Source organism: Diceros bicornis, chromosome 20, assembly GCF_020826845.1.
Source record: "Diceros bicornis minor isolate mBicDic1 chromosome 20, mDicBic1.mat.cur, whole genome shotgun sequence".
Taxonomy (NCBI): domain Eukaryota; kingdom Metazoa; phylum Chordata; class Mammalia; order Perissodactyla; family Rhinocerotidae; genus Diceros; species Diceros bicornis.
In genome coordinates this window covers 25,226,094-25,245,644 of record NC_080759.1, presented here as the reverse complement: position 1 = coordinate 25,245,644, position 19,551 = coordinate 25,226,094, and the positions used below count along the sequence as shown (strand labels likewise).

Sequence of the window (19,551 nt, the reverse complement as noted above, 5' to 3'; positions counted from 1 at the left end):
ATACATTTTCTTGAAAATTATCTGAATATAGGTGATTTAATCTACATAATTCAGGCCTATATAAGTTTCTCTCTATTTTTCTTAAAAGAGAAAGAAAGAACCTTGGTCTCTTTGGAAAGAAGGATGTTCATATGAATTGCCTGATACCCATATATCTGTACGTAAACTAACACAGCAGAAATGATTTATCTGCTATTCCATTGATTCCCAGGTTGAAGACAGTGTTACCATTTTATTCCAACCTACATCAATTTAAAACAATATTTCTCATGTGAGACCTAAGTAAATGAGAAATTCAGAATAAATGGGAAGGTATAATTTCTTTGCCAGATTCTTTTTGATTTACGGCAGTAATAAAAGGAGAACCTTTAAAAATAACATACAATACTTACTATACACAATGAGTTTTTCAAATATTTTCACACGTATTTCAAGTTCTTCCAGTGGTGCAACAAATTTATAGTTGTTTTCTGTAAACATTAATTGATAATTGATAATGGATGAAGCTCTTTGGAGTCCATGAAACAGAATACTATGATAGCTTCAGCATTAACTCAAGGGGAAACATGGATTTCATAACCAGCTCCCACACTGTCTGCTTCTGGCTTTCTGTAAACCGGGTAACAATTCTCTGAGTCAGATTTTCATCTGCAAATGGGAATGAAACTTGTTTTCATTTTATTCAGAATAGATGAGATAGTGTGATATATGTACCTTTACACTGCATTAGTGAAAGTTTCCACAAAATTCATATATATAGAGAGAGATGGAGAACAAAAGTAGTATATTATTCTTTTTGGAGAAAACATTGGACTGCAAGATATTTTGTTTCTTTTCCCCATTTTAATAGGTGTCACTTGTTAGATAAAGTCTTTTCATGAATGCTGCTTCTTCTAGCCATTTGGTGCTTAAAATTTAAGAGCTAGTCTATATAGGGGGAAAACAACCCCATATTTGGAACTTATGGATTGGTCTTGTTATTGCTAAAGCAACTTAATGTAGTCGTAGCCAATATATAATTTAAGTAATATGCTTTATCTTTCTCTATTATGGAATTATAATTCATGTTAAAGATTTTCTGAAATGCACATTTCATTTAAAAACAAAATACCAGATTAGAATTTATTTCCGTATGCTTGTTCCCATAAAAGAATACTTGCCTGAGAAGGAGGAATATAGTATGTGAGTTTCACTTTTGCTCTGAGGTAGTGTTTCTATCCAATAGAGAGCAGTCACCAGGCTGACTGTCCTAATAGGCAGAAACAGGATGGCAAAGGAGGATCACCACACTCAGCAGGCTGCTGACCTACTCTGTTATTATAACTCACAGAAGCCATGAATGTATTTTTTTTCCAGTAAAGCTACGTAGTGACTTGTCAGCAAATTAGGTACCTTTTGTTAGGACTTTTAAAAAATTCTGTTAAGGTAATATATTCTATTTAGAAAAAAAATCAATAATATAATTTATAATTTATACAATTTCAAATCTAAAATACATTGCTAGACCTCAGAAGAGGAGAGATATATTTTTAATTAAGAAATTTTTAACTTCACTTTTTAGTTATATTATCTTAGTTATGTTATTTCAATCAATCACTATCTAAGTGGTTAACTGGGCTTTATAAAACAAAAAAGGAAGCTATCTTAATTTTGTCTTTATACATTTGCTAGAATATCAATGGATAATAATATAATCATCCTAGGTTTCAATGTTCTACTTGTATATAGGGACTTGCATATGAATAGTATGTACTCCCTTTTTTCAAATCATTCGCTCAAAATAGGAGATATCATTAAACAGCTCTTTCTAATCAAGCCCCCCAGCACATGTTTATTTTGACTATTACAGTTTTTGAGCTAGAAGTGACTGATGTGTCTCACCCCCCACTCTTTGTTAAAGGTTCCTGATCCCAAACCAGCTGATAGTAGTTGAAATAAATGTCTCCCCATTTTGTGTCTCCTCACCCTAAAATTAGTTCACACTCCCCATAGACTTTCTCTCAATCCACACAAGGCTGCCACTAGCAGACTATTGTGTGAGTTAGAAAAAAGTAGTACTCTCTGGGTGGCTAAATTAGGGGGGAAAAAAAAGATTTGTAAGAATGGCTGCATTTTCAAGTGCACATGGCTTGACAAGCAGAAAGAAGCCAGTATTTGTCCCCTTGCCCAGGAGTTTGGGCAGTGCATCCATTTCAGAGGCCTCAATTCAAATTCATATGAATGGCTTTTGCACATAATTGCCTATTTCTTTAAATTAGAAAATCTAATTTTTTAATCTCTGTATCCTTTTCAGCACCTAAAAAGAAGTGCTATGAATGAAAGCTTGTTAGACTGTAAGCACTATGAGGGTAGGGACTTGGTCTCCTCCTCTACCATATGTTCAGTGCCTAAGATAATACCTGGTACAAAGCAAGTGTTCAATAAGATTATCTAAAGGAAAGAATAAATAATACACACTCATTTCATAGCTTAAGTACAGGAAAGTTAAGTAATTTGCCTAAAATCACAGAGACTTTAGTGGTAGAGGCAATTCCAGAATGCGTGTTTCTAAATTCAATTCTGCCAGGTTTTTCCCTCCCTGTTCTGCTGTCTAGATGAGTCAAGATAAGCTATGTTATGTTGTGGGTTACAAGTTAAAAGACATGCTTCTGGAGAGGAAACAAAGAACTGGAGGGTTGCAGACCAGCTTTTCAATCCTTAAAACCTGCGAGTGAAATATGACACTGCCACTCAGAGCCCACTGACCATAACTATCACAGAGTCCCATCCAACTGGAAGGGAGCTGGAAAATGTGGAAAGTGGGTGACTGTTTGGTTATTAGTGAGTGTCCCTGACACATTGTCTCAAATGAAAATAAACTTGGGTAGTAAGCTAGATTTTCCAATCAAATCTCTTATTTTCTCCACATAGATTTTATTAATTAGACCCTTCCAAACATTTTATATTGCTTTTTTTCTCTGATATCCTTAGTTAGTATGGTTCATACCTCTTAATTTTTTTCTGGAAAATATTGTTATCTTATTTATATAGAAATGAAGAGCATTAGGAGCTCATTAATTAGAACTTCATGAATTTTGAGCATGTTATATTGCCCATGAGTTGGTCAAGTGACTATCTTTGAAGAAATAATTTGATGTACAAATTATTAAAGCAAAACCTATCCAAGGAAGAAGACTTACAATACCTAGTACACGAGCCAGCTCTGATGGCCTAGTGGTTCAAGTTCGGTGCACTCTGCTTCCGCGGCCTGGGGTTAAGTTCCTAGGCACGGAACCACACCAATTGCCTGTCAGTAGCCATGCTGTGGCAGTGTCTCACATAGAAGAACCAGAAGAATTTAGAACTATACACAACTGTGTACTGGGGATTTGGGCGTGGGACAGGTAAGAAAAAAAAGGAGGAAGATTGGCAACAGATGTTAGCTTAGGGCAAATCTTCCCCTGCAAAAAATAAAATAAAATGCATAATAGAATAACTCTTTTATGCATAATTTTCAAATACTATTGATAATTACCCATTTGGTTATAAATGATTAATATTTATTTAGCAACATATGCAAGGTTGGCATAGGATCTGTGGGTGTGCATATACTTATAAGGCATATTGCCTGCCCTCTAGAATGGCATCTCTCAAGGTGAAATAATGCATAGATTCCTTCAAATCACGACAAAACAAAACATTATAATGAATGGTCCTTGTATTGGCTGAAATTATTTTGAATACGATATTACTCAGATAAATACAAGCATAAAACTAGATATGTTTCTTATCCTTATAGCTGTCGTAAAGTTAAAGCAAACAAAAATTTACAAGTCAAATACTAACAAAATAATACATCAACAAACATATCAATGTAAATTTATTGTGATGGATGATGTTGTTTTGTTGAAACTAAATAGTTGCATACAATGTAAATATAGTGCTGACTATTATGGCATGAGTTTTATCTAGTTTAACACACTAATATGCAATTGTGTGCTATGTAACAAGTAACTTGGTTTGCTAACCCATTCCTTTGTTTTGGCTATGAGGAAAATTTTGTACAACGTTAATATGGTGTCATTTAGCCCTCATTTGGTATATGGATCATTTACTTATTAAGCCCATAAGCCAGAATTACTTTATATAACACCTCACAGCACAACACACTTCAACTACACAAGCAAATCCAAACTCTATATTTAGGGCACTCAGATGATTCTAGCTTCATAATACGCTTACATTGAAACCTTGCAAACTGTTGTCAACATGTATCCATACATTTACAAGATTGCTGGGAGAAAACCTGTGGACTTAAATTAAAGAAACATTGCTCTTTGTATGTACTATTTAGCTGCAAATCCTTTTTTTCCATTCTGTAAAGTCATTTCCTAAGTTATGTCAAAATTAACATGCAAGTTCAAATGCGTCGTAGATTTTATTCTCTTAGTTAGATTCTTAAAATGAATATTTAATGATATTTATAATTTAAACCCAAAACCACTACCTTTAATAATGAACTATGACAATTTTAGTATGATACACCTAAAAACATAGTCACAATATCATGGAATGACAAGATTTTCAGAATTAATTTGATTAGACATTAATTATCAGACAAATACAAGATTTTCATTCAGACAGAATTCTATAATTCAAACATTTCTTGAATGAAACAAAAGTAAATATTACAAATGCAGAGGAAGATTAATCCTTGTTCAAGGTGCATTTTGCAAGTCAATATCTCTTACCTCATCAATTCAAGTATCTCACCATGGTTTGTGATTGACTTTTTAAAAAATAGTATTTAAAAAATTATTTTAGTGAGGAATTTATAAAGACTTCAAAGGACTTATCTGAGAGGAACTGAACCTATTACTATGGAATGAAATGCACATTAGAAACAGTTAATATAAGAACAAGTATATTGAACAAATTACCAGTTAAAGATATAGTATAGTTACAGCATTGACTCTGAATTTTTCATTATAGGACATATATGGATAACTAGCTAATGATACATAGATATAGATAAGGATATAGACATAAATGCAAATATGGTTAAAGAGGATTTAAAAATATATATATAGATAAGGAAACAGATATAAATGCAAATGTGTTTTAGAAGGATGTAAAATACATATAGAGACAGAAGGATATAGATATAAATGCAAATATGTTTAAAGAGAATTTAAAATAATATTTAAGGATATAAATCATTTAAGAATGCAAGATATGAAAAAGAAAATGCATAAAGAATTTGCTGAACACCCAAATCTTTATCATAAACCATTTAGTATCAATGTCAAAGCTCATAGCATAATTGTCAAGTCCATACTCAAGAATGACTAGTATTGTGTCCTGCATCCATCCTGACCAAGCTTCTCGATTTTTGCCTCCCCAACTTGATGTTGTTTTTCTACATCTAGATCTCACATCAGTCTTGACACTCTTTAGTGTCAAAGCTCAAATGCTGATTTCCAAGTGACTTTCTACTGCAACTGGTGTGCTTTGACTACAGGTTTCATTTTTTGTAATCACTTTTCTCAGCTGTTTTTTACAAACTACGCACACAAGACATTGTAACGTGGTTTAGAACAGCAGTTATGGAGTCAGATAGATATTCATTCTAATCTTGGTTCTGTAATCTACTACCTGTGTGACATTAGATGACTAGTTTAACCTCTAAAAATTTCAGTTTTCTGAACTGCAAAACGGGGGGTAAGAGGGCTTGTCTCATTCTGCTGCTATGGAGACCAAATAAAGTAGCATATTTCAAAGCACAGGGCTTGTATACAGTAAGCATGATATATAAACGTAGGGTGCTTTTTCTAGCAGGATTTTTACTCCTCCTTTGTAACTCCCTCTGTGTGTAAATACACTTTGTTTTGTTCTGATGAAAGGTTTTCTAGAATTCAATAGCTTTAGGATAGAAGATAATATCTTCAAGGTCAAATGACACCATCAAGATTCTCTGTTGATACAAAAATTGTCTTTTTTGTGGTTGGTATCTCCTTCATATCACTAATATTCACAATATAAAAGGATTTCTAGTGTTTATAGTTGAACATAGACTTAACTGCTTCCTACCCTCTAGATCAGAGTTAAATATGGAAATAATGTTAAATAAATGTGAAAGAACATAAGAGCCAATTTCATGAGGAAACTCACAACCAAAAAGAAAAAGATCCAAAAGCAAATTGCAAATTCACGGAAGGGTATTTTAAATATACAACATCAGGATATAATACAGGTTTGACTGTGTTAGATTAAACACGCACATGCACAGATGAGTACATGCAGACACAATTGAAGAAAAATGATCAAGACATTAAAATTTTTCTTCATTAAATGTGCTTGCCACTAGATATATTAAATAATATATTGCCCTATGTTATAATTATATAATTATATGTGCTTTATGGATACCCCAAAGTAGTTCCTTTACCGTTTCAATAAAGACAATTGCTATTTTCTGGAAAGATACCAGGGGAAAATTTAAAATAATAATAATTTGCAAACTTAAATATTAGTTGGTGCCAATAACGAATCATCTTTTGGCCATACTGTTAGTGTTTTTACACTAGTCACTCAGTTGGTAGCCAGATTATAGAGCTGTTGCTCCCCACTCCCAAATATTTTAATACTGTCTTTATCTTTTGTTTATTCAGTGATAAGTAAAAGTGACAGATCTAAATCAAGGAGACTTCAAAGATTTGAAAAGTGATCAAACTCCTTGCTACGTTTTTTAGATACAGAAAATACGAACATTTCTCAAATAAACTTTCGATGATGAGTGACCAGGTTACAGCAAATTATTCTGTCAAGCACTGTTCTACACACTGGAGATAAAGTACAGAACAAAATAAATTTTTGGACCTAATGGAACTTACATTCTGGTGTGAGGAACACAGAAAAAGATAAACAACAAATAAGTGTGTGTGTGTGTACACGTGCATGTGTGTGTTGCTAAATTCTTTTAAGATAAAATATAAACCAGTTGGGTGATATATTAGATAGGATGGTCAGGGAAGGCTTCTGTGAGGCAATGACATTTAAGCAGATATGAATAAAATGAAGGAGAGATCCAGGTGAATATGAGGTCTCAAAGAAAGGAGTGAAAAGAGTAAGGGGGGAGGGAGGAAGGGCGGGAGCGAGAGAGGGAAACAAGTAGACAACAAGATAGAAAAGAAAAAAAGACCATACTTCTTAACATGTAATGTAAGCCCCTCTTTCCTTCAAATACAAAATCTGAGTACTAGGAGAAAAAAACTCTATATTCTTAAGAAGTCCATGTCATTTTTACATTAATAAGCCAAGAAATTAATAAGAGAACAGTTTGGGAAAAGAGAAGGTATTTGATTTATGCTAACGTTAAAATCTTGTGAAAGTCTCATAAAGTTTATCTCCCATAAAATGTCACACATAAGAGAAGGCTATTCTAATACACAGTTAATTTAAACAACATTTTATTAAATGTAGTGTAATTAAAATGTAATGCAAGAAGAAAATATAAGAACTTACCTACAAACATTTGTGACTGAATATACTTGTGAACAAATATTTGTGAATATATGTTAAAAATATTCACTGTTTCAATTCCTTTGTGAGTGTTGCACTATGTAGATCAAAACATATACTCTCAAAATTAAATGTGAATATGAATATATTTAACAATATAAATCAAATTCATATTTCACAATTTTTATATTTACATATTTTTCAAGGTGAAGTTTAAAAGCTATGTTTTCCATGAAGTTTTCCTTAGAAAGAAGTACTATCTGAAATATCAATGCACATCATCATATATCTCATTTGCATTTATACTGATATACGTGTCTCTGTATGTTTAACAATGCCTAGAATTGCATGTCTTAAACATAGTAAATGCTAAAATCAAGTTGAAAGAAAGATGGAGTTATTTCAAGCAGTAGGCATTTTTAAAAGAATGTTGTACTGTGATTATGTATGTTTGAGCGTTTGTACACTGTCTTTGAAATAAAATGTCTCAACATACAGAGTAAGATATCTAAAAATAGATGCTGTAACATATACATCCCCAGGAACATTTCATTAAGTGACATTTAGCTGCAGAAAAAGAAACATAACATCTGATTTTGTATCATGGAAGTAAAATTAAGTTTTCTCTAAATATTTACGGAGGAGAAATTAGATCATTCTAACATAAACACTTAGAACTCTTTGGCAAAACGTTGAAAATGCAGAGTATGAAATAGTACGATTACTTACAACCATTTCATTTAATGACACCCAGCAGTCTGGTGGGAAATCCTGCAGCAGCGGCACTAAGAACTGAAGACAGCCATCCCAGTGGCATAGCAGCAGCATCATGCCGATGAGGTTAAAAATTCTCACCACCGCACTGGCGAGGTCATACGTCATGTGGAAAATCTGTTGACCAAAATATAAAATCAACTCTTATAATCAACTTTTTTAAACATCAGTAACACTACCAATGCCAGTAGGCATTGATATTATGTAGTATAAATCACTGATTTAATAAAAATATGGGAACAACTTTTACAAATAGAAACAGAGATTATATTTCTTAACCTGTATATAGAGGCCTGGCACTCTGGTTTATGAGTATTACAACCAACTGTGGGTTCTCCACAGGAACAGAGACAGCATGAATACATTAAATGTTTGGGTCACATTTTAAAGAACATTGGTTTTGCCAGTAGTTTTCATTTGTTTTCCCTCGGGGCATTTTAGCAACGCTACTTTAAAGCAAGTTAACAAATTTGACAAATGATGGGCACCCTCTCCTCTGCTTCTCATTCCTTGTTAAGTTAACGGATTTGTTGAAGGACCAAGAAAATAACCCAAGGACTGAAAACCATTAGCAAAAGTAGTTTAATTAGAAAATATAAAGATTGAGAATTAATTGCAGTTAACTTTATAGCTATATGAGTGGAGATACTTCTTTTATTGTGTATATTGAACATGAATAGTGGCCTTTGAGGTAAAAGTCCTCTAAATTTGGTTAAAAAAACAATTGTTCAACAATTTTTAAAAATTAAAATTGCTATTTCCATGCATATTATTCATATGGTACAAGTTTTCCTTTCCTGTGAAACTTTCTTATTTATATTTTCACAAAATCCAACATGATAGGTCAGACTATTTCAGAAAGCACAAAAATTATGACAAATCAACATCTTCCATCAGAATTTTAGAAGGGGAAACTTAGATATATCTTTATATCTATAACTTCTCATTCATGTAGTTATTACAAAATATAGGATCAGGACCTGAATCCCTTCTTTAGCAGCTCATACATTATGTCACTCTCCCACAGCTAATATGGTTTCTGCTTACATTTCAATCAGTCTAGAAAAACAAAACCCACTTGGGAGCAGACCTACATTCTAGAATGAAGTTTTTTTTAATTGTCAAAAGACTATTGAGTCAATAATTAATAAGTATGCATAAATATACAAAGACCAATACCTTGAGATATTTAGAATCACCTTTTGTATAATTCACCAAAAGAATGGTCTATTTTTGAAGTAATGAGGACACCGTGCATTGAGAAATTATCTAAGAAATAGAAAAAAACCCACAAATTTTATATTTTGATTTAGAAACTATATCTTTATAAAGAAACTTCTATAATTTTTAAGAGATGCATACTGAAGTATGTAGAGATAAAATGACAGGACAGCTAGGATTTTGCTTTTATAAAATCACCAAATCTGGTTCAACTAAATGTTTTTCACTTTGATACATTTCTATTAGCCATTAATTTTTTCTTTAAACAGTCTTGTTTTTTGACAGAGTAATTATAGCGAGCAAAAAAAATCTTTCTTTGTGGGAATGTACACGTTGCCCTGAATTCCTTTTAAATGTAAGATTGGGGTCCTAGATTTTAAAGGCAACAGATCACACATTTTGATATTCAGACGGCTATTATCTTATCAGGAACATAATCTATTTTTTATTTTTTTTAAATTTTTTGTTTATTGCAGTAACATTGGTCTATAACATTGTATAAATTTCAGGTGTACATCAAGAACATAATTTATTTTAAAGCATTAAGAATTTTATTTTCCTTTACATTATTTTTTAATTTGGTTTCGTATTTGGCAAACTCACAGAAAAGTCCTTTTGATGTTATTCCTTCTGATATTTCTTGGCCACTGAATTTGTAAATAGAAATTGTACCAACATTTTAATCAATAATTTCTCATTAAAAGTAATACAGTAAAACATAATTAAAAAGCTTTCTACTATTAAAGTAAGAACAGAAAATCACCGTGGACTTAAAAATTTTTTGTTTAGTAATAGAATTCTATATTTATATGTAAATATTTCCTGACAAAATCATTCAATATGTCTTTTGGGTAAGTGTTGCATTGTTGGGAAATAGAGTAAAGTTGCAGAACATGAACTTCTGAATCAAACAAGAAACAAATCATCTTTCAACCTGATTTTTTTTTTCTTTTTTTGTGAGGAAGATCAGCCCTGAGCTAACATCCATGCTAATCCTCCTCTTTTTGCTGAGGAAGACTGGCCCTGAGCTAACATCTATTGCCAATCCTCCTCCTTTTCTTTCCCCAAAGCCCCAGTAGATAGTTGTATGTCATAGTTGCACCTCCTTCTAGTTGCTGTATGTGGGACGCGGCCTCAGCATGGCCGGAGAAGCAGTGTGTCGGTGCGCGCCCGGGATCAGAACCCGGGCCGCCAGCAGCGGAGCGCGTGCACTTAACCGCCAAGCCACGGGGCCGGCCCTCAACCTGATTATTTGAAGCAAACAATATCTGAAATTCTCTGCCAAAGTCTATAGATTATAAGCACACAGGGTGCAACCATCATTTAATTATCAGAATTTAGAGTGAAGTCTGGGATGTTATATAGAATTAGGGCCCATTCTCAGTACAGCTGACTTTTATGAATTTTCTACACTCTTTTGAGGAATTAGATTATTTTGTGGGATCTTAAGGAATTATTTACTGAATTAAGATAACATATGCTAACAGTTATTCACCAATTCCTCTAAGAAAACCCTATTATTTCTGAAATGTTTTACAGAGAAACATAACCACTATTTTCATACATGAAGTTAATGGGAATTAAGGCTTTTCATAGCATATTAGAAACACATTTTTTTTTGTTTTGCTTCCATGTGATTACCCAATTCCTATTGTAACAGGATAATCCCTAGAGTTAAGCCTATTCTCTACCCCATTTCCATTCCCAACCTCACAATGTTAGTATACAATACTAGTGCTAGATTTATATACTAACTCTATCATATAGAGAGTGCTCTGGAATAGCTCACATAATTAATTCCATAAACAGTCTTCCTTTTGGTCTTTAACATTATGTGTTCAAAATTGATGTCATTTTTTGGAGCGATCCTAAAATCTAACTTTGAAAAGGGCACAAGTAAGTTGGCTATTTTGACACTGGTTACTGTCAGAGGCTAATTTCAAATAGTCAAATCCACGTATATCCATCCTGATTTATCTACCTGACAAAAGAACATCACAATGAATGAGTATTACTTTTGATGCACACATGAATGTGTATAGTGCCTGGGCCCAAACTGATTGTCTCTTGAGCTCTTATAATTAATACACTCTGGCAGGCATAATCATGACATGTGACTGGTTGCTGAGATTATTAATGGCCCTGTTAAAACCCTGCTCATGTAAGATTTGGAGTGAGAAGACTACTGCCTTAGGGAGCACATACATCTGTAGATAGTCAAGCTAACCAAAGAAAGAAATACCTAATCTAATTTCTGCATAGCTACAGCTTCTTATTGTCCAAGGGAAGCTTGTAGGATAAATCTAAGTACGACTTTACTCAACTTACTGATCAGGCAGCCAATACAATTGATTAATATTTTCAGTTCTTTTCCATCTCTGAGATGGACGTCCTTAAGTGATAAATTCCCATCTAAATCAATTATCTTAATGCTACTGCATGCAAACCTGACTTCAAAAACGGCACCATAGGGGCCAGCCCAATGGTGTAGTGGTTGGGTTCGCGCCCTCTGCTTTGGCTGCCCGGGGTCCGCGGGTTTGGATCCTGGGCACAGACCTATACACCACTTATCAAGCCATGCCGTGGTGGCATCCCACATACAAAATAGAGGAAGATTGGCACAGATGTCAGCTTAGCGACAATCTTCCTCAAGCAAAAAAAAGAGGAAGATTGGCAACGGATGTTAGCTCAGGGCCAATCCTCCTCACCAAAAAAAAAAAAAAAAAGAAAAGGCACCATAGATGACACTCAGTAAAATGTTATTAAGTGACTGAATGAAAACATTGCAGGGATTTAACAATGATAGCATAAGTAATATTTTATTATCTTAAGAGTGTGCAGCTTTTGCTTCTGTGTTTTAAACCAGGGAATTAAAAAAAAAAAACTTCTTTATTTTCTATCTTCTAAATAATCTGACTTGAAACCTGATTTGAGTGCTCAGAGTGTAGGCAGCAAAAAAACAGGCCATTTTCACCCACTAGCAATATGCTTTTAAGTGGTACTTAGAAGAATCAACTGAAAAAAAGAATTAAAATAAGTTTTTAAAGCAGCCCTCTAATTTTACTTTCACCAAAAACTAGACTACAAAATACGTCAGTGGAAGGCACAGTGTCCAGTTCAGAACACTGTGCTGTATTCTTTTTATAATATTAAGAGTTCCAGAATTCTGCCCAGTTGGAGCTGAATAACTCCGGACAGGGTAGCTAATTAACTTTCTACAACTGAAGAGTGCTCTGAGTAAGATAATTTGATTCAGAATCCCAAATCCTGCCCTAATATTTGCAGAATTCTTCACCATAAGTTTAATTTTTTGCAATATTTTTCCCAGGAGCAATGTACATTCAATCCTATTTTTAAAAGGTTGAATATCAAGCTGTGCTGTACTGCAGATATCCATAAATTAGCTGAGTTCCTTCAAAATGCTGCCACATCCTTTCTTGATAAACTAGATTCAGGGGTCTCAATCTAATAGCCCACCTATGAAATCAGTGGGCCTTAACCTATCCTTAACTATTTGAGCTACTATACTTTTAACCTAAACACAAACATTGTCAAGAGTAATTTAAGACTTTTCATAGCTTGTATTGATCTGTCCTTAGTCTTTCACTTCTCAAACAGGAATCATTTACAGGCTAGGTTGCTTCTACGATCTCAATATTGATTGAAGCCTTCAAATACACCTTCAAAATTCTTATCAAAATAACATTAACAGAATCAAATGGGACAGAAATGGTTCTCTTGGTGGAGAACATTCTTATTTTTAAGGTGTAAAAAAAGGTTGGGGTCTTTTTTTTCCTCTTTATAAATCTGTACCTGCACCTACAAAAAAATTATCTTTTAGATGGAGTGTCTATACTCCATGTTGACACAGAATACAAGAAAACAAACATTTACCTACACAGTCTGTCTCACAGCTAACATATACCCAGGATTCAATATGTAGTAGTCCTAATCAAAGGTAAAATCAATATTTTAAGAGCCCTATTGCACCTTCTGCAATTCTTATTTTGAAAATGACCCAGGTTATCTTACCATGCTATCTTACCAAGCTTTTGGTACAAAGTGCAGAAGGTTTTACTTAGTATATGAGATAAGAGCACTCTTCACAGTAATCTCTTTGAGCACTGGCCAGTGACTGCCGTCATTGGTCTAATTCCGTCAGTCCCCTACTCTATCTAGGATCTCACTCAGAATGGCCAGGCCTTCAGAAAACCAGAACCCTCAGAAAAGTCAAACATCTGGGCCTCTCATCTCTATCAACTTCTGTAAACAGTCAAAATGCAATTACCCACTCCCCAACCTCACAGATCTCACAGATCCTATTGACAAATCCTCATGCTGTTGAGTGCTTTTTTCCCAGATTCTTCTTTCCACGGTCCCTTCCAAAACTCCTCCTCCACTGTCAATTAAGTCTCATATACCCTCAGCCTCATCATAAAATTCTTCCTCTCCTTCTCTGCTTTTCCTGAGACTTGTGACTCCCCCTCCCACCCCAAAGACTCAGCTCCTCTGATACTTTCTCAAACAGAGTTGGTTCAATTCTTTTATACTTCATAAGCCTTAGGTTCTGATGGTGTGCCCTCATTTTTTCAGCTCCCATTTGCCACTTTCAGGCAATTATTTGTCCATCTGTATAAAATAATTCCTTCTCTTTAGCGTTCATTCTATTTGGCTATTCCACCCGTAGCTTTCCTTCATTTCTGGCATCTAACAACCTCTCAACCTCCACCCACCACACATCTCCATTCAGCAAGAACTCTATATATTTCCATTGCCTTTTCTCTGCAAAATGTCAATTTCTGATTAATCAAAACAGCCACTTTCTATACCTGAGCTATTGAAAATTACCAGAGAAGAAACTGTAGATTGTGGCTACTAAAAATTTTTAAAGGATAGAAACCTTATTTGAGGCCCTCGGCTGTGGTCTATTCATTTCCCTATTCCTAACACCATTTACCCTATATTTTTTCCTCTCTTTTCACTTCCCCAAAGCCCTTGACTATCCTGCTCAGTCTCAGTTTAAAATTTTACCTTTTCCAGAAGAAACAGATTCTTATGTTTGAATTCCTTCAACTCTGACCCCTCATACCTTCAAACAAACATATTACTTGTAGCTTTTCTAACTGGCTTTTTCCTAGTATCAAAAGATGTGTCTTTTACTCAAAATGAATCCCTACCAACTTTTTGATATTAATCTGATATTTTTTCTCCTCTTAGGAGAAAATTATTAGGTTCTCTGAACATAAATAATTAGTTCTGAGCCCCTCAATCTATGGTGAAAATCAATTCTCTCCCCTCTCAGTTGTGGAAGACACTTCTGTAAAGCATAGTACAAATGAATTAATATAAAAATGAAATTTTAAAAACCAAGACATATGTAATATAAAACTACTGCTTATGTTCTTGCATATGGTGGCAACATCAAATTACTATAATTACTTGATTACTTTTTCTTCAGATTCATTAACTTCTTCTATTACTAGCTTTACCTGAAATATTTAGAAAAAATAAAATTACTCAATTCTTCAAAAACATTTTATTTTATTTATTTATTTATTTATTTATTTTATTTTTCCCCCAAAGCCCCAGTAGATAGTTGTACGTCATGGTTGCACATCCTTCTAGTTGCTGTATGTGGGACGCGGCCTCAGCATGGCCGGAGAAGCGGTGCCTCGGTTCGCGCCAGGGATCGGAACACGGGCCGCCAGCAGCGGAGCGCGAGCACTTAACCGCTAAGCCACGGGGCCGGCCCCCAAAAACATTTTAAATTGAAAAAGAATCTTCACTTCCTAGGTACCTGCCTAATTCTTTTTTTCCTTCATAGTCTTCTCAGTTTAGCTTCTCAAAAAAACTCTCCTCACGGAACTTTGAGACAGAGAGAGAGCGGGCCTGCCCTAGAGGGTAAAGTGGCTTTCTCTTCACAGTTATATATGCAGTTGCCATCTGGTGCAAAATTTTATTTCCTGAAGGACATGTGTGTCATTGCTACTCTGTGTCTCTGTCCTTCTCCCTCTTCCCCACATATGAGAGGAGTGTGATGATATTTAAGGCTGACGTCATTTCTCAAAATGGGGGATTGCAACTTACGAAAAAACACACATCTATTTGAGCATTCTTTTTCAAGTGGCACAGATATCTTATCATTGGAACTATAGAGAAGGATAGGTCTTATTACATGACTGCAGTAAACTAAACAGTACTTACAGAGTCATAACAACTACATACTTATAGAATTATAGTTACAGAACAGAATGTATGGGTTATCAATCATGATTGTCAAAAAATAGAGTACAGCCAATTGTGCATGTGTTATTTTGATCATGTCCACGTATTTCTTTAATGAACATATATATGTATAAAATGAAAAGGAAAGCGATTTTAGGTATTCCAGTTGTAAAAGAATTTGTCGTGTTTATTAACTGTCTTTTACCTTGACTATTACTTAGAATTGATTAATTTGTTTCACTACTTTGCTACTGTATAATGTATCAGCCATTTCTAATCATACATATTTTTACATAGGATATTAATTACATAGACAAACGTTTAGGAAAAGTATGTATTTATGCAAAATTTCTCTTTAGTTAGCTTTACCAGTCTGAGAAAAGTCAAAGATCATGAGTTACTAGGGAAATATAAGGAAAACAGGAAAATATTGTAATATGGATTCTTTGAACATTTTTGGTAGGAAACAATGATGGAAACAGTTATAGTGTAAACTGGAAAAGTAGAAACCTTAAAAACTGGAATGCACAATGCTTGGTGATTCAGAGCTGATGCTCAGCAAATGTTTTTTCTCCCACTGAGGTTACTCAACTAACAATGAATTTGCATAAATGGGTCAGTGCTAATGAGTATCTAACTGAGATGAGCCATTTCTACTAAGCTTACTCATTTTCCTTTGAATTTCAAGTCACTATCAGCTAACAAATAGGAATAGGTCAGAAACAAAAATGCTTATGATGGGTTGCATTTTGTTAACTAAATATACCCAAATCTTCATATTTTTAAGTACCTTAGGAAAACGGAGTATATTTTTTTAACTTTCATGAGGACTATGTGGTGTAACAGAATATCTATTTATTGGACAGTGCCCCAGAAAAGTGAAAGAGGAAGCATAACCCCCATGTGCTTAATTTACTTTAGGAAGTAGCTTACACACTGGGAAAATCAAATTATGAATGAATATTGAAAATGACCCTGCAAAGAAGAGAGTTCAATAGATTAGTACTTTGGAAGAAATGAAGTTAATTCAAATTAAACAATTTAAGATCACTTTCTATTCCTCTATTACAAATTTCAAATGGATGTAAATGTAGACAATATATACAAATTGTGCAACTACTGAAATATGTAAATGAGGAAAACAAAAACATATTTTATGATGGATCTTTGAACTTTATGTTAATGACGGTTGTGTAAAGGCTATTTGATGCTTACCACACACACTTAATTTCAGGATGAAGTCAGCACTAAGATATTGATTTAATGAAATATTTTTTTTCTGAAACTTTTTTTTGTAAATCTCATCTAGCAAACTCAAAATAAATTTTTTAAGTTTTTTTAAAAAATAAAAAAATTTAATATTCTTTTTATTGTCTACTTACACAGTAAAAAAGTGATAATCAAGAAAACAATCATAAGTGGCTACAAAAACGTGTGTGTATGTATGCTTGTGTGTATGTACGTGTGTGTGTTTGTATAGAGAAAGAGGGTGAAAAATCAAGCTAATAACACATTAGCAATATTCTATGAATTCGGCATAGCTCTTGTGAACAAATTTCAAATGATAGTTCCGTAATATTGTGTTTTTTGGAGAGGATTGGGGAATAATCCATTGTAGAAATAACATAATGCTAATAATAGTCTCATTTTTATCTTTATAGTTTCATGTCAATCTTTTGCTCAGCTTGCTCTCTTGTGGATAGCTGCTGTCTCATCAGATTTGTAATATGTTATATGCTCCAATAAGTACAAATTTAGTCATGTCCACATTTTGAGCTACAAATAGTAAAATTATTCCAGTTTTTGTTACTAGTTCATTTCCTCAGCAAACAAAACCAATCACATGGATTTATGCTTTTTGAAGGGCAAAAATACACCATACAATGAAATGGAGAAATGTACTTAATCTTGGTAAGAACAGATATTTTACTTTGGAGACTTCATCTCATTAATTTGTACTTTAAAATTTATCCAAGTAATGAACACTTTTAAAACAGAGAGAAGACCACTTCAGTGTACAAGCTCTGATGACCAAACTATCAAGGCAAACAAACCAGAGGATGTTTAAACTCATTTTATATACTCTGTAAATTGTTTTCCTGTAGACAGTATCTTGTAGATATTACACAGTCAATAAATATCTATTGAATTGCTTTGAAATTACCAAGTAAGAATGAGACATATTTTTCCATTCCATTCAGATATCATCCAGAAAGAATTTTTGTACTAATCCTCAGTCAATCAAATTCTATTAAATTGTCCCTGAGACTCATATAAAATGCATAATATATTTTGGTAGTCTCTTGCTAATATATCTTTTAAATATGTACCCAAACAATATTATGTATTGTTATGTCTTCCATTTTCTATAAGAAAGAATCCACTCCAATGTTTTTGGTCTCACATTCATGAACTTTGTTAAATTCACAACCAATGATAAATGTTTGGCATCTCAGCCAATTTTTTTTTGGCTTAAAACATTGAAAATTGTAGTGTTTGTAGTATGGTAAAAATCTTTAAAATTTAGTCATATATTTGCATAGAACATTAAATTGCTAGGTACATTATACATGTTTTTGAATTTTTGAGCAATTATTTTGTTAATCTTAGAGAGAAATAAGGAAGGTAACATGAAATAAAAACAGTAAACAAAAGTTTTTGCCATGTAAGGACACAAAATATATTATGGAAATGCATAATTTGAAACCAGGAAACCAGATTCTAGTCTTGACTTTGCATTAATCAGTTTCCAAAAATTTGCCTTAGCTTTTCAACTGAAAGAAAAGAGATGGAGTAAATGACCTCCAAAGTACATTCTACATGTAAAATAAAATCCATAATACCCTTTACTCTAGAAATGAAAAAGTATGATTTTAAAAAGTGAAAATACAGAGAAACCAACACCACACACACTACACATACACACACACACACACACACACACACACACACAAATTGGAAGATAAACCAGAGGTAAATCACTATTTGATGTAAGTAATTTCCTCAAACTTTTGTTGATAAAACAAATAAAATAAATAGAAATATAATATTAAAGCTAGTGATAATATAAATACGTGGTAAAATGAAATGTGATAGAGGTCATTATGTCTGGACAAATTGCACAATGTCTTTCTCAACATCCCCAGCCTCCTCTCATCATTATGGTCTAGAAAAGTTGTGTGCAAACCAGCACATGCCACCATTTGTAAGGAGAAGTCAATAGGAGAGACAAAAGAAAGAAAAGCTGGCTTCTGAAAAAGACTGTTAGGAGGAAAACAATGCTTCTTAATAATTTTTTAGCAGTGGCCATCAGAGTTAGTCATACATTGGCATGCCATCTTGCTTCTCTGGCCAGACGAGCCAGTCAAGTTCGAAATACTAATTTATGTAAGTGGATTTGTGTCAGAGATGCTCTGGGGAAAAAAGCGGTGATGATTCACTGTCTTGGCAAATGCCTTCAAAAGAAATCACTAAGTACGTGATTTCGGGTATGAAGCCAGTGAAATAGAACTACCGATCTTAGTGAATAAATCACACATTCTGCCATTTGATGAAACCTAATAAGTGAGAAAAACATATTACCTCCCCCAAAAAACCAAAACTTAAAAAATAAAAAAGAGTTGGCAAAGTTGCTAGGAACCCAAGAAACATGTGAGTAAGATTTGATCTATTGGAACATGGCATGATTTCTTAATTGGACACCATGCAAACTAAATATGCATTATAAGGCTTCATCAATTCAGATAACAGTGCATCTAGATATTTGCCAGGCCACCTGAAAAGTGTTAAAAATACTTATCAGAATTGTTATAAGAATTACATAAACCAATG

At 33.6% G+C, this 19,551-nt stretch overlaps 1 protein-coding gene across 1 annotated transcript in view; it reads right to left on the bottom strand.

Moving 5' to 3' along the window:
- HCN1 (hyperpolarization activated cyclic nucleotide gated potassium channel 1) overlaps positions 1–19,551 on the bottom strand; it is a 381,116-nt gene that overhangs the window by 161,364 nt on the left and 200,201 nt on the right. Inside the window, exon 3 of the mRNA XM_058564113.1 lies at positions 8,230–8,391. Within this exon, the coding sequence (XP_058420096.1) occupies positions 8,230–8,391 (162 nt within the window). The remainder of the gene's footprint in view (positions 1–8,229; positions 8,392–19,551) is intronic.